The 14,436-nt window shown below is 40.8% G+C and overlaps 1 protein-coding gene across 2 annotated transcripts in view; it reads right to left on the bottom strand.

Annotated features, from left to right (window-relative positions):
• Positions 1 to 14,436, bottom strand: part of ITGA6 (integrin subunit alpha 6) — a 79,270-nt gene that overhangs the window by 15,772 nt on the left and 49,062 nt on the right. For both annotated transcript variants that reach the window (XM_007965371.3, XM_007965370.3), the window contains exons 10-20: positions 11,052 to 11,150; positions 10,740 to 10,801; positions 5,888 to 6,048; positions 5,569 to 5,712; positions 3,705 to 3,820; positions 3,383 to 3,572; positions 3,208 to 3,291; positions 3,031 to 3,110; positions 2,800 to 2,877; positions 2,610 to 2,712; positions 1,202 to 1,375 (exon numbers count right to left, since the gene is read on the bottom strand). In XM_007965371.3, the coding sequence (XP_007963562.2) occupies positions 1,202 to 1,375; positions 2,610 to 2,712; positions 2,800 to 2,877; positions 3,031 to 3,110; positions 3,208 to 3,291; positions 3,383 to 3,572; positions 3,705 to 3,820; positions 5,569 to 5,712; positions 5,888 to 6,048; positions 10,740 to 10,801; positions 11,052 to 11,150 (1,291 nt within the window). The remainder of the gene's footprint in view (positions 1 to 1,201; positions 1,376 to 2,609; positions 2,713 to 2,799; positions 2,878 to 3,030; positions 3,111 to 3,207; positions 3,292 to 3,382; positions 3,573 to 3,704; positions 3,821 to 5,568; positions 5,713 to 5,887; positions 6,049 to 10,739; positions 10,802 to 11,051; positions 11,151 to 14,436) is intronic.

Genomic DNA, 14,436 nt, shown 5'->3' with positions numbered 1-14,436 from the left:
AATTGCATTTTCCTTATAGCAAAGATTAGTTGTTTTTTTTTTTTTTTTTTTTTTTTTTTGAGACGGAGTCTCGCTCTGCAGCCCAGGCTGGAGTGCAGTGGCCGGATCTCAGCTCACTGCAAGCTCCGCCTCCCGGGTTCATGCCATTCTCCTGCCTCAGCCTCTCAAGTAGCTGGGACTACAGGCACCCACCATCTCGCCCAGCTAGTTTTTTGTATTTTTCAGTAGAGACGGGGTTTCACCATGTTAGCCAGGATGGTCTCGATCTCCTGACCTCGTGATCCGCCCATCTCGGCCTCCCAAAGTGCTGGGATTACAGGCTTGAGCCACTGCGCCCGGCGCAAAGATTAGTAATAATCGATTATCTTGATTTTTAACATTAATGAGTAGAAGATCATGCTAAGCCATCAACTCTGATCACTGATCATACCCAGTCACCTTAGAATTTAAAATAAAAGAAATAAACACACAAACCTTCATCGAACTGGAACAGAAATGATAGGCCAGTTATCTAAGCATGGAGCAGTATAGAGAGGGGTTAAGAGTACAGGCTTTGACATCAGGCAGAGCAGAGCTTGAATGTGGAATCTGTTTCTTAACACCTGAGTGGCTGAGTTACTTGCTCTCTGAATCTTAATGTCCTCATCTATAAAATGGTGGGGATAATGACACTCCCTCATAGGCCCATCCAGAGAATGAAATGAGAAAATGCAAACGAAATGCTTAGCATAATTCCTGAGACACAATAAGTACACAGTAAATAATTACTATTTTAAAACTAAGCATAAAAAGCTTTCAAGGTTACTTGCTAAGATGCCATTATCTCTTCCAATGAGTCTGGTTCTACTTGGAGTGAACACTGGCTGGCCCCTGGGTAATAGCAGCTACTATTACCCAGGAGCATCCCCCAGTTCTCCTTATTATGTAACATACTGCATCATGACGAGATGTCAGAAAATGCCATTTGCCTCAGCAAACACTGAATGACTCTGCCTTATGTACTATAATGGTCACTAACCAGCAAAAATGCCTCAGCCTGCCTCAGTTACTCAACTAGAGAAGAGAAGAGAAATTGTGACAACCAAAGAAAAAATCCACCTGCCAGAATGCCAGCTTCCTAAGGACAGTAATGATTTTCTCCCAAAAAGTGAGTTTCTCTAATTTGCATTTATGGAGACATTAGATAAATCTACCAACATACCTTGAGGTTCAGGAAGTTTATCTCCTTTTGTGGCTCACAAGTTATCTTTTCCAATCCTTTGGATTCTACTTTCACCAAATAAAGCAACCATTTGCCATTGCTAATTTCTTTTGGCCACTGAATGTTCAAGGTTGCTGTGCCGAGGTTTTTAAGAGGTTTACCTAAGTTAATTACCTGTTAGAAAATAATACATATTATCTCAGTCTAATCTTCTCAATGTAAATTTAAGTAGCAGCTCCTATTACCAAGGGAAAGAAGCTAAAATACCTAGCATAATCCTTAAAAGCACAGGCTCCAAAACTGGACTATAGATAGGGCATTCAAAATAAAGACTTGTACCTAAAGATTTTTATAAATAAAAACAAAAAGGTCAAAGGACAAACGATAGCTAACTCATTCTAGGAACAACTGCTGTATGCAACAGAATCAGCAGGTATACCATGTTCTCAACATATGCCCAGGGAAAATCATGTGTGGATTTGTGAACTGCCCTGTAACCACCCGGCTTGGCCAATGACAAGGCCTGGGCCAAGGCAGTGTACCAACAACCTGCTTCTGGAAAACCCCATCCACTGCAAAAATGAAGCTGCCTTTGTCCCAGAGGAGATTCTGCAAAACCATCAGGACAGCCACAAATCTGAGAGTCCAAGCTGGGAACAGAGCGACGTCCTGCGGCAGAAGCCAAACACAGGCGGTAAGAGCCCTCTTAGTGTGGAGACTGTTCCAGAATCCAAAGACTTCTTTTCCAACTGCACCTGCGTAGAGATCATCACCACCACCACCTGCCCCAGCTGTGTCTATAATGCTAAGAGACACAGAGGAGAATTCAGCCTCTTCATTCTGCTGGAATCAGAGGTGGGCCCATGCTTGCCATTTGAGGCTTTCACCACAATGGTCACTATGCCTTCAGGAATGTGATTTCAGCCACACAGACCTAAACCCATGTGTGAGTTACGAGCAGACTCCACACCATATGTTTATGTTTATTCAACAGGACAGTCACTGATTGCCTACTTTGAAATGGTTCAGAGCCAGTCACTGCCTTTCCTACAGGCATACACCAAATCTTCATTCACCACAAAACTGGGCTTGTGAAAGGCAGGCATAACATTAATATTCTTTCAAACACAAGCAGTAAGAAAGATGATCTGATAAAGGAGGAAGGAATGAATCGTAACGCATTCTAAACTGAACTGGATTCTGAACAGTGACAGTTGTTCTCCATTCTGGAGCATGACATTTCCACTAAAATCAGTATGTTCTTTAAAAGCTGACAAACTAATTTTTAACTGATGATTTATTTATAATGCTTATTAATATTACTGATTTATTAAAATGACATACTCACGACCATACCTAGTATATATCAGCTTTTGGTATAATGAAAAGACCAACTGCTCCAACTTACCCTGAATTCATACTCTATTAAACTTCCCACTTCATCTTCAGATTTCATAGCTTGCTCGCCAACAACTGTACCTCCAAAATACACCTGGGAAGGTTTAGCAACTCTGTCAAATTAAAAAACACTAGTTTTAGTGAGGATTGTAAATGGTTCTTTCAAACATTGATTTGTTATGCTAAACACAAACACTTACCCCGAGACCGATAAAAGCAGTTCAATAACCACTTTTGCTTTAGCTGTAATTGGAGCCAAATTATCTTGATTGCTTGTTCTGAAAATGAAAAGGAAACAATAGGGTTGTATTTTACCAGTCAGTTTTCTCACTACAATTAGACTTCTTTTATGAGGTAGATCAGGGCCAATTCATTGACTGCCCATGTTTTCATGAAATAATTCTGAATGGAGAGGTTGATGTAACTCTTACGTTTCTAACTTCAGATTAATATCCAGATCTGGGGTGTCAAAGGTGACTTCAGTTGTACTTAAAACCAAATAAAAAGTAACCTATAAAAACATAAATAGCTGTTAACACAGGCCATGCGTACTGACACTGCAATGGTATTTAAAACAGCAAAATATAGTACATGAAGGCATCACCTACACTTGAATTTCTTTTAAAAGGATTTCCAAGCTCACAGTCAGCTTGCGAGCCATTCTGGTTGGCAACACAACTCAACTGTTTCTCCTGTAAAAGAAACACGCACGAGGTCACAATCCACCCATTTGCCGCACAGTGTTGGCTTTTTCCCTCTCAGCTGGTCTCTAACAATACTTACAGGGAAAGCCCTCAGTTCTCTATATGCAGAATATGTCAAAGTGTCTGGAAACGTTGCAATCAGTTTAGCCTCATGGGCGTCATCGCCATCTTTTGTGGGATTCCTTGGGTTGGAAGGGCTGTTTGTCACTGTTATTTCTAAAGCAATATCCTTCTGATCTTTTAGAACTAGTTCTGGTACACCTTTTTGACTATTAAAAAAAAAAAAAAAAAAAAAAAGAACAAAAAGGCAAAGTCCTCAATACGTTTCCAGTAAACTTTCTTAACACAAAGCTATCATGAAGCCAGAATCATTTTTGCTAGTGCTACAGAGCGATTCTTACATTGGTAAATAAGAAAATTTGTCTTGATTTCCTTCTCGGGTGCAAAATTTGTATTCTAGTTTAAGGTTGCTGTTACATACATTGTCGTCTCCACATCCCTCTTTTAAGAAGTGCACCTGTAGGAAAACGAAACTATTGTCAATTTACACCATTCAGGACTTAGGAAGGCATTGATGTAGGTGAGTGGCTATTCCACACAGTTCATTTCCCTGTGTGACAATTACCATTGCAGAATTCAAGCTTTAAATGTACTCTGTCACACATGGAATTCCCATTCTCTCCTTTAGTAAAACTGTGTTTGAAGAACACTTTGACCAGGGCATGGTGGCAGTGTGATATAGAAGAGTGACCCAGCAGCCACAAAGATTTGGGTTTGAAACCCAGCTCTACCCCTTACTTAGCTAGCAAGTCACTTAACCTTTCAGAGTCCAAGTTTCATCATAGGTCACGTGGAGATACCACCATTCTAACTTTATAGGGCTGTTGTAAGAAGTATCAATAATAATGATCATGCCAACGATTATAATACTCGATTTACATATCTTAACTCATTTAATCCTCACGACAGGCCTCTAGAAAGATACTATTATTATGATTCCCATTGTAGAGATGAGGAAACAGAGAGCTTAAGGTCAGGTAAGCAAACGGCATGCTAGTACCATGCTAATGGGTGCTTGATAATCATACTGATAAATAAGAAAATCATCTCTAGCTATGGAGCTGGGAATGTACACAAGAAATAGTAACATAATAATAACAAAAGTACATAAAGATATACAGAAATATAAGGAACTATATTTGGTGACAAAAATGACTGACAATGTGCAGATGTAAGCATCAGCTCCTGAGCCTGAGACAGTGAGGACTCACTTCTGCAAAGCTGCCTTAGTAAGGCAGCAGTACCAGGAGCCCCAGAGTGGACAGACGCTCATCATCAATTACATTTTTTGTTTTTGTTTTTTTTTTTGAGATGGAGTCTCACTCTTTTTGCCCAGCCTGGAGTGCAGTGGAGACATCTCGGCTCACTGCAACCTCCACCTCCCGGGTTTAAGTGATTCTCCTGCCTCAGCCTCCTGAGTAGCTGTGATTACAGGCATGCGCCATCATACCTGCTAACTTTTGTGTTTTTAGTAGAGATGGTGTTTCACCATGTTGGCCAAGCTGGTCTCAAACTCCTGACCTCAAGTGACCTGCCCGCCTTGGCCTCCCAAAGTTCTGGGATTACAGGCATGAGCCACCACACCTGGCCATCATCAATTAGATTTTGAAAGCAAGAACATAATGCCAAATCAAGCTGTCATAGCTCCCCGGGCTAACCTTGCATCTTAACCATCCTAAACCTCTAGCAAACAGACCCCACCTCATATGAAGTATCCAGCAGACCATTTTTCTTCCAAAGATGACTTAGGCTATATTAGGCACTAAATGACTACTGTATGCTAATAATACTTTTTTGCTTTGCTGAATTTTGCTATTCCTTGATTTTAATGTTCTGACTAGCAATATATTTGCTTTCTATATTTCAGTGTTCTCAATTGTAAAACACAATGTATTTTTCTTTCTATGTACAGCTAACGGAGAAACAGTGTGAGAATGTAAGCTCTACCATTTATAGTCTCGATAAGTTATAATGGCCAAAAATGAAGAAGGAAAATACATTCTGGCCTCAAATCATATTTCATGTTTTATGTGTCTATTGCTAATTTGGGAAACAAGTCTTCTCTAACTCTGCATACATTAAAAACATATTAACACAAAAGAACGGCCTTTAAAGCAAATCACTAGTTGTATTCCCTTCAAAGACATTTGATTTAGCACCATAAATGGCAAAAACTTTGGCAAAATGAGAGTCAGAGAAACTTACATCAGTATGAGCTGTCTTGGGTTCATCTGAATTCAGAATTGGAAGAACTTCTGGAAGTGAATTAACTCGCCTACGAGAGCTTGGTTCTTGGATCTCCACTGAAGCAGTTATGGGAATGGGACGCAGTTTATCTCTGATATTATCCTGAAAAGCATGCAGTCACAGTTAAGTGGCGGTATAAATCCTATTGGGGAATTCCAAAACAATGATTTTGTATTGATTAAGAGGTTGCTAGAATAAACTTCAGAAATCTGTGTATCACCATATAACCTTTTTCTGTCCTCTTCATAAAACAGATGTGACTATCCACAGCCCTCACCTGTAGCCAGAGGGTTTCCTCCATGCACACTTTCTGTTTCTGCCTTTTCAGAGTTAGTTCTTGAGTATATTTGGGCTCAGAACCTTGGTTTCGAAACTGAACTCTTGAGGATAGCCCAGATTTTCTTCTTTCTTTTTCAGCTTCAAGTGTGCCCACAATTGCTAGATAAAATTAAAATCATATTAATGTAAGTGCATTCATGCACAATCCAGCCACAAGCATATTGAACTCCTTTTAAGATTTTAATTTCGTACAGAAAACATTGCCATTGTTTCTCTTCAAATTTCCTCGTAATATGCATTCACACAACTGTGATGGTTCAAATCAAGCTGTCTTTTCCTTCCTTTTGCTGTTAACAATGTTTCAAAGTTAAATTTTCATTGTGCCACCTGGGGGAGCTCAAGAATAAGTTAAAACCTTTCAGCAGTTATTAAGAATCAGTTTCTGGCTGAAGCTCATGAACCCACAGAATATAACCATAAGGAGAAGAACCCAACACTCCCCCTGAGGACCTAAACTGATTTTCTCCCTTTTAACAGTCACTGCTTATTCAAGTGGCCTCGTGCCTTTGCTATTTGGAAAAGGTCTCTCTAGAACAGCAGCATCTCCTGAGGGCCTGTGAGGATGCAGAACCTCAAAGCCCAGTTACACCTACAGAACCAGGATCTGTGTTATTAATAACAGCATCATCAGATGATTGTTATACATATTGAAGTTTTAAGAAGCACTGATAAAGGATAGTTGTCTAAAAAGAGGAATAATATAGTTTAGAGACGGAGAAGTCTTTCAACAGTAGGATGAGACCTTTACCTTAAAAAATAAAAAAGAGGCCAGGCGCACTGAATTATACCTGTCATTCCAACACTCTGGGAGGCCAAGGTGGGTGGATCACCCGAGATTAGGAGTTTGAGACCAGCCTGACCAACATGGTGAAACCCTGTCTCTACTAAAAATACAAAAATTAGCTGGGCGTGTTGGCACATGCCTGTAATCCAGCTACTCGGGAGGCTGAAGGAGAATTGCTTGAACCCAGGAGGCAGAGGTTACAGTGAGCCGAATTCATGCCATTGCACTCCAGCCTGGGCAACAAGAGTGAAACTTTCTCAAAATAGTAATAATAATAATAATAATAATAATGATAAAAAAGAATTAAGAGGTAAATTATATATTTTTGAGTGGATGGAGGGCCTGTCAGCATAATATAGCTCCTACAACTAAACTGCCTACCCTGCACTGGGCTAGAAGGCACAGCCTGTTCTTGATAACCTACACTAATGGAACCTGGAGGGAAGCCAGGATATGGACGATCAGAATCTCATTTTTCGACTTCAGAACGCATTCTTTGTTGGTTCATTAGATGTGGCTGCTAACTGTGTTTTTCATGGGCCAATACTTAAATTACTTACATTCATTAAGCACTCACTAACCATCAAAACGGAAAGCAAACAAAAGTGTGTGGAGGGCTGGAGAAGGCAACCTCCAGGACAAAAATCTGCTATAGAAAACACAGAAAATTAATAACTCACATTCTAATATTCACTTTAGAGTTGGAAGAGACCTTTTCTGGGGAGGCTTGGGGTCATACTGAGAGGGACAGAGGCAGCACCAGCTTCTAAGTCTCTATCACAAACACAAAAGGTGATTGCTTTCCACAGGGTCTTAGATGCCCAGGTCTCACTTGCCTCTTGGCCACTGCAGGAGTCACTCCTTCCCTCAGCCAGCTGTCTTTCCCTTCTTTCCCCTGCCACCTCCCAGCAGGGTTGGCCTGCTTGGCTAAGCCCTCCCTTCCCCTTCAAATCTCAGCTTGGACCTCATCTCCTCCAGGAAGCCTGTCCTGGCCTCTCCTCACGATCCTAGAGTATTCCATCTCTCCAGTCTCTATACCTAGACCCACTACGCCGTGATTTCCTGATTCTCTCCCACAGTGGGGCAAAGCCGAGGACAAGGACAAGGACCCCATCAGTCTTATTCCCCACCACAGTCCCCAGCAACTAGCACAATACCTGATAGACATATACAGAACAAATGAACAGAAGTGGAAGTAATGGGTTCCCCACTTGCACACTGATGCACACACACACGATGTGACATTCTTATGCTGAATGCGAGCAATTCAGACCAAAATTCAGAAACACTGACACTTTCAATAGTAATTTGTGTCCATCTGGAGAATTCTTAAATGTCACAGCTGCCAAATGGAATGCTCCCCCATTTTAGGCCCTCTGCAACCTTGACATCATCCATTTGTAAGTGACCTGCTAGCTTCACAATGAACCAGATAAAGGCTCACACGCCGAGTGCCCCTCACAGCAAAAGTATGGGAGGTGTAGGTGCAGGAAAACCGCTTATCTGCCAAATTCACTCTAACCTTCCCCAACCCTCCAGACAGTCCACATCATCTTAAAATCTTTGCAGGCCACCTTTGCTGACCCCTTGAGGGGCAAGCCAAGTAGAACACTCATTACGGCTCAATTATAGATATCTATATGTACGGAACACTACATCTGAGGACTGCTGAGTTAAAGCAGCCTGGTCAAACAATAAGCTCACATTCTTGAATACTGGGAGAAGATTTTAGATGTATTAACTTATGTAGCTTTGTAGAAGTTCTGTCTTAGTTCATTTAGAATTTACTGTTGACGTAAAAGCAATGAAAGCAAATGTTCTTTGAATGTCTTCAAAGGAAAGTTTCACCCATAATAGGCCATCCATAAACACTTGGTTAATGGAGTAGCTACATAACGTAAAAGTAATACACATGGCATCAAGTGCTGCGCTACAGCTAGAAGAAAGTCTGTATTTTATATAGGTGATTAATTTGGGGGAAGACAAGGAGTGCTCTAATGAGATTTCACATCTACAGTCAAACTGAGAGTGGTTTGAAAAAATGGCCATCAGAATAGAATAAAAATGTTTCCCCTTTTTCTCTGGCTGCCTAGTCAAAGAATCACTGTTTTCTTCTGGTCGCTCTAATTCATTTCAAACACTGGCAAAGGGCTTGTTATCCAAGTGGGGTAGTATAAGGTATGGCATTTGGGTAAAAATAACACAAATGATACTGAAAGGATGATAGATCCTGAAGAGCCACGGAACACATTTTCTTGTCATTAAAAGTCACACAAAGAATTGCTTTCTACACTCGACAAAATGCCGGCTGCGTCAAAAAGCAAAGCAAAAAGGCCACAGCTCCCCCTGTGCACGAAGTCATAATCCGTCCACTCTAAGAATGCTTCGTGCAAGGTCTGCAGGTCCCATGGAGAGACCACACAGCAGGAGACGACCCCACAAACGGGGAGACGGAGAAACCACCTGCAGACAGCTGGAAATCTGGAAAGATGAAGGCTAAGTGAGCTTATGACAGTAAGAATCGGGTGAACGGGGACTTAAAAAAAAATTAAAGATAGTACATTTATTTAAACTGTCCCTTTTCTTAATTCATTGAACTTTATCACAGGTCAGTATCTTCATTCTGTTGCCTTAGTAGATACATTCATTAGTGTTACATAAAACTTCATATAAAATTAAAGAAGAATTAGAGTACAGCTAAGGATAGAGCTGTGGCGTGTGAGAGGATTCACCATCGCAAACCCTAGTCCTTATGTGGCTATTTTTTTCCTGTTTCAAGCAACAACTTTAAGGTTATTTGAATTACATTACATTCTGGAATATTATAAGGGACACCTTTTTAAAGAAAGAAAACAGTACTACTTTAGATAACAGAAAGAACACTTCAGAGGACTCATTACCTCATCGTATCGTAAAGGCTAACAACCATATCAAAGGACAGAATGACCTTGGTCTTCACAAAGTGTCCCTTGGTGGCAGATACAGTACACCAGTATCCCAAACTGCCAGGAGCATGGCCAGACCTGGGATGAGAATTTCCTCATACTTTTCACTTTCCTCTTTGGAGAAAAGATTTTCTTGGAATTCCTATGCCCCTGGCCTTGACTCTGGAGCCAGGGGTCAGGTGAGTCACAGCTGAAGAAGTGTGGCTGCTATTAAAACATGCCAGAGGAGAGCTTACTACGGCCACTATTGTTAAAGAGCATCATTAACGGTGTCAAAATTCTTGTCAAAAATCCTGTCTTGCCCCATAAATATATACACCTACTATGTACCCACAAAAATTAATTTTAAAAATCTTATTTTGAATTACAAAGAAAGGAAGCAGAACAGTATCTAATAAATGACAAACTGCTTTTCATGTCTTCTCAGTTCATCTCCAGCACAACTGTATGCACTAATGACTATTAGGTATTGTTCTGAACGGATGAGAAAACAAACTCAAATGTTAAGGGACTTGCCCTGTGCTGTAGGGCCAGTCAGCATCAAAGCTGAGACCAGGCCTCTGACCTCTCAGGGCTGGCCTGCAAATTCCCCAGGGGCCTGCTCTTGGGACACAGGGCGGGTGTTCTGGGAGGGAGAGGCGTGGGGAACAGAAGGCAGCCTGGCAGCGAGCCTGTGCCGTGCTCTGGCTCATGCCATTGCCCTTTCACAACCACCAGCCACCACCCACCACCTCACAACCACAAAATCAATTTTCCACACTGCTTTTCAAAGACTGAAATGGAGGAAACGGTTGTGGTGGCAAATAAGTACTTTTCCAAGCCATTCTGTCCTAAACCATCTGCTCTGGAAAACTCAAGCGGCGACCAAGTGGAGTTTTTTTCCTCCCTCACTGTGCTGTGCCCTCCTGATTACAAGGGAGACAAAATATACACTTAATTCTTTACACAAGAATTGACAGACCCATGTTGGCCACTACAGTTTTATTTTTCTGTGATTTATGCAGAACTTTCAACCTGGCAGACAGAAAATACACATATTTTAAAAGGTACTAGGTACTTACATATTGAAGGATTATAACCAGCAGGTTTAGCAGTATATTCAAAACAGGCTTTAACCTGGAGGCTGAATAAAATCAAACACATATTTCTTAAAAGATCCATTATTGCAGTGGAAAAAACCCAACATGTTCCCTAGCTCTCCAATCCCCCCACTGCCCACTGATGATCAACATGTTATAGAAACACTTGACAGACCCTCTTCCCTTTGCCCAGCTCTCCCGACATCTTCCCTGGGGCTCCTCAGGACAACAGAGTCATCATGAAGTGGAGGTGGGAAACTGAGGGGGATCCCACCAAGACAGAGAGACGCTCACCATATCCCACTAGGTGCCCCACACGCTGTTTTCTGGCGGAGGTCAATTCTATTAGGAGTTACTGTGATGGTTTTCTGAATATTAATCACAGGCCGGGATCTGAAGACCAAAGGAGTGAAAAACAAGCTCAGCCTCTTGTTACCTTGAATGTGAGACTAATTCACATACTAGATGGCATCCTTAGCTGCCCAGCACAGCTTAAAGACACAGGAAAAAAATACACGTGACGTTTTCCCCCATTGCTGAAGAAAATAACTGTTAATAGATGTAAATATATATAATGCACAGCCTCATTATACAATATTTGTTTAAAAACATACACACTTATGAGTACATGTGCAACATGTAGGAGTTTCAGAGTTTTAAATACTTTGTCTCCATTCCTACCCAAACACCCAAGTAGCCTTATATGTTCTTCCAGACACATATCAGTCTGTTTGTTAAAATTATCTAAAATTAAATAATAAAATATATGTATAATTTCAACTAAATGGGAACTTAATTGCCATTGTTCTGTATGTGGCTTTTTCTCATTCATTTCAGAGGTCTTGTCCTATATATACATATACATCTAGTTCATTGTTTTTCACACCTGATGGCGTTACACCGTATCAGTGTAACATTATTTAACCAGTACCTAATTGGTAGACATTCATGTTGTTGAGCTTTCTGCTTTCACAAACATCATCTATGCACACACTTGAGTTTTTATCTGTGGGACAAATTCCCAGCAGCAGAATTTCAGAGTCAAAGAATATGTGCATTTTTAATTACGAGTAGTCTTGCCAACACACCCTCTGGAAGAATTACACCAATATACACCTAATACCTGAGATGCTCATGATCAGCGTGTCTACAAAACGTGAATTAATACAGGCAGTCCTGAACTTGGGCGTCTCCATCGTACAAACACTTGCCCTTCTCTTCAGCCTCCCTCGGAGTCTCCCACCCACAACCTTCAGTCTTTGCCTTCCTATTGCCAGGATTGACAACTTTTCTACCCACATGATATCTCTGCAAGCAAAAACTTGAACTTTTAAACCTCTTCCCACCTCTGTGCTGCCTACTGCAGCCGCGCAAACACTTGAGAAGCTGGGATCCAATTCCACGCCCTACTACGGTTCACCGTCTGAAAACACCTTTTCGATGTTTTGGCTGCCCTGCTCCCAGCAGCCACAGAGGTCTCCAGGGGTCTATGGCCCAACTGCTGCCACAGGCACAAGAAATGCAGGTATGCAGTGGGTTGAGGGGTATTAGTGGGTGGGGAGGCCCATCTCCACTGCTCGCCACCAGAACTCAGAATGGGCCTGGGGTTTCATTACCACGTGGATTCAGTTAGGCTGACTCTGGTGGGCTTGTGGTAAACCCAGCCATTCTGGAGAACAGTGTTTCTATAAGAAAATGCATTCCAAATCCCAAACAACTAGCTCAAACTTCTGGAATCAATCTGTTGGTAGGCTAGAGAGAGCACAAGTCCATTCATGGTGAAGGTGGGGGCCAATAAAGGGTCAAATACTGCCCACATTCCCTGTTTTTCTATTTTCCTTTATTGTTTTATCACTCTTTTTATTTTACATTTAGACAGCTGCTAGGTGCTAAGATACTAACTAGATACATTCTTACGGTTTGAGAGCATATTTAAAAGGCAAAAATTCACAAGTATTTTAAAATCAGTTGCCACAGATACAGTATTTTACATGTCATAGTATTAATGCTTTAGGGTGGCATAAATTTCAAAAGAAAATATTTTAACAGACATTTCTGCCTAGGACATATTTTAATTTCTGTTTTTTAAACATACAACACACAATTTTGAGGGCACAGTATACATGAATTATGAAAACTATGTCTTTTAACATAGAAAATAAGTCTTATTGGCTTGGCTGCCTCATGTTTAAAATTGGTGTTTATTTACACTACCCTAAAGTGTTAGTACGATTTAGTAGAAAAAATGCCCAGGATTCAAGTCGGGAAGATTTAGGTGCTACATTCTGTCTCTCAGGCTCCAGACTTAAAAGCTCAAGCAAGTCCTGGGCCTCAGTTTCCTCATTTGTAAAATAAGGGGAGGTTAATGCTATTCTTATCAAAGGGTTGTTGAATTTTACTTTCATACTATCTGCAAGTAAAGAGGGAACAAGTGTACAGGGTTGACAATCAACCTATGAGGACTTATGAGGACACGAAAGTAAGGATATTAAAATATCAATTACACACAGATAGAGGCAAACATTTAACTGACTAAAGTTAGGTCATCTTTTGTATTGACAAGGAAGAGATACCCCAAGATTAAATAAAAACCAGATTAGACAGCAGAAGTTACAGTGTAGCCTTTTGATGATACCCTAAAAGTAGAGAGATGCTCAAAAGTTTTGTGGAAGATGGGAATAATGTACTGTACTTTCTATAATTCTATATTATTAACTTTTTTTGTTGTTGTTGAGACAGAGTCTCACTCTGTTATCTAGGTTGGAGTGCAGTGGTGCGATCTCAGCTCACTGCAAGCTCCACCTCCCAGGTTCACACCATTCTCCTGCCTCAGCCTCCCGAGTAGCTGGGACTACAGGTGCCCACCACCCTGCCCAGTTTTTTGTATTTTTAGTAGAGACGGGGTTTCACCGTGTTAGCCAGGATGGTCTCATCTCCTGACCTCGTGCATCTGCCTGCCTCAGCCTCCCAAAGTGCTGGGAATACAGGCATGAGCCACCGTGCCTGGCCTATTAACTTAAAAAAAAATAAGAAGAAGAACCTGCTACTTTTTGAAAATTAAAAAACAAACAAAAAAACCCCCTCCAATTTTTAATGGTGATTTCCAGCAGTGATGAAAGCGCTGGTTAAAGGGAGACTCAAACACCACTGATGGGAAATGTCACACCCTTTCAGGAGGGCATCTTGGTGAAATCGAATCAAAAGTCTTGAAGCACATATATCAATTTCACATCCAGGAATTTATAATAAGGAAATAATCAAGGATATAAACAAAGTAAGAATGTTTTCCACAGCTTTTTATATCATGGGGGCAAAAAAAAAATTGTGAAGCAACGTAACCATCCAGTGAGAGCCCAGCAGTTGGTTAAATAAGCTCTGAACCAGTCAGAAGATGCCTCATAGACAATTGTTAACTTCATTTTGGAAAAGTACTCAGTGACATAGAAAAAGTCCACTATGTATCCTAAAGAGACAAAAGCAGGTTACAAAATTATGCACAATTATGATCTTAATTTTGTTAAATATACATGGTACAATCACAGAAAATAAAAATAGAAATCAAGATCTTGGAGTTTAATAATGCATGGTGAATTATAGGTGGTTTCCTTCTGTATGTTCTTTGTACTGTCACGTTTTATATGTGTTTTGTTTTCTCATCAAAATTGGATCTGTGTTTTCC

This window comes from Chlorocebus sabaeus, chromosome 10 (genome assembly GCF_047675955.1).
Source record: "Chlorocebus sabaeus isolate Y175 chromosome 10, mChlSab1.0.hap1, whole genome shotgun sequence".
Lineage (NCBI taxonomy): Eukaryota > Metazoa > Chordata > Mammalia > Primates > Cercopithecidae > Chlorocebus > Chlorocebus sabaeus.
This window is presented reverse-complemented; position numbering and strand designations above follow the sequence as displayed.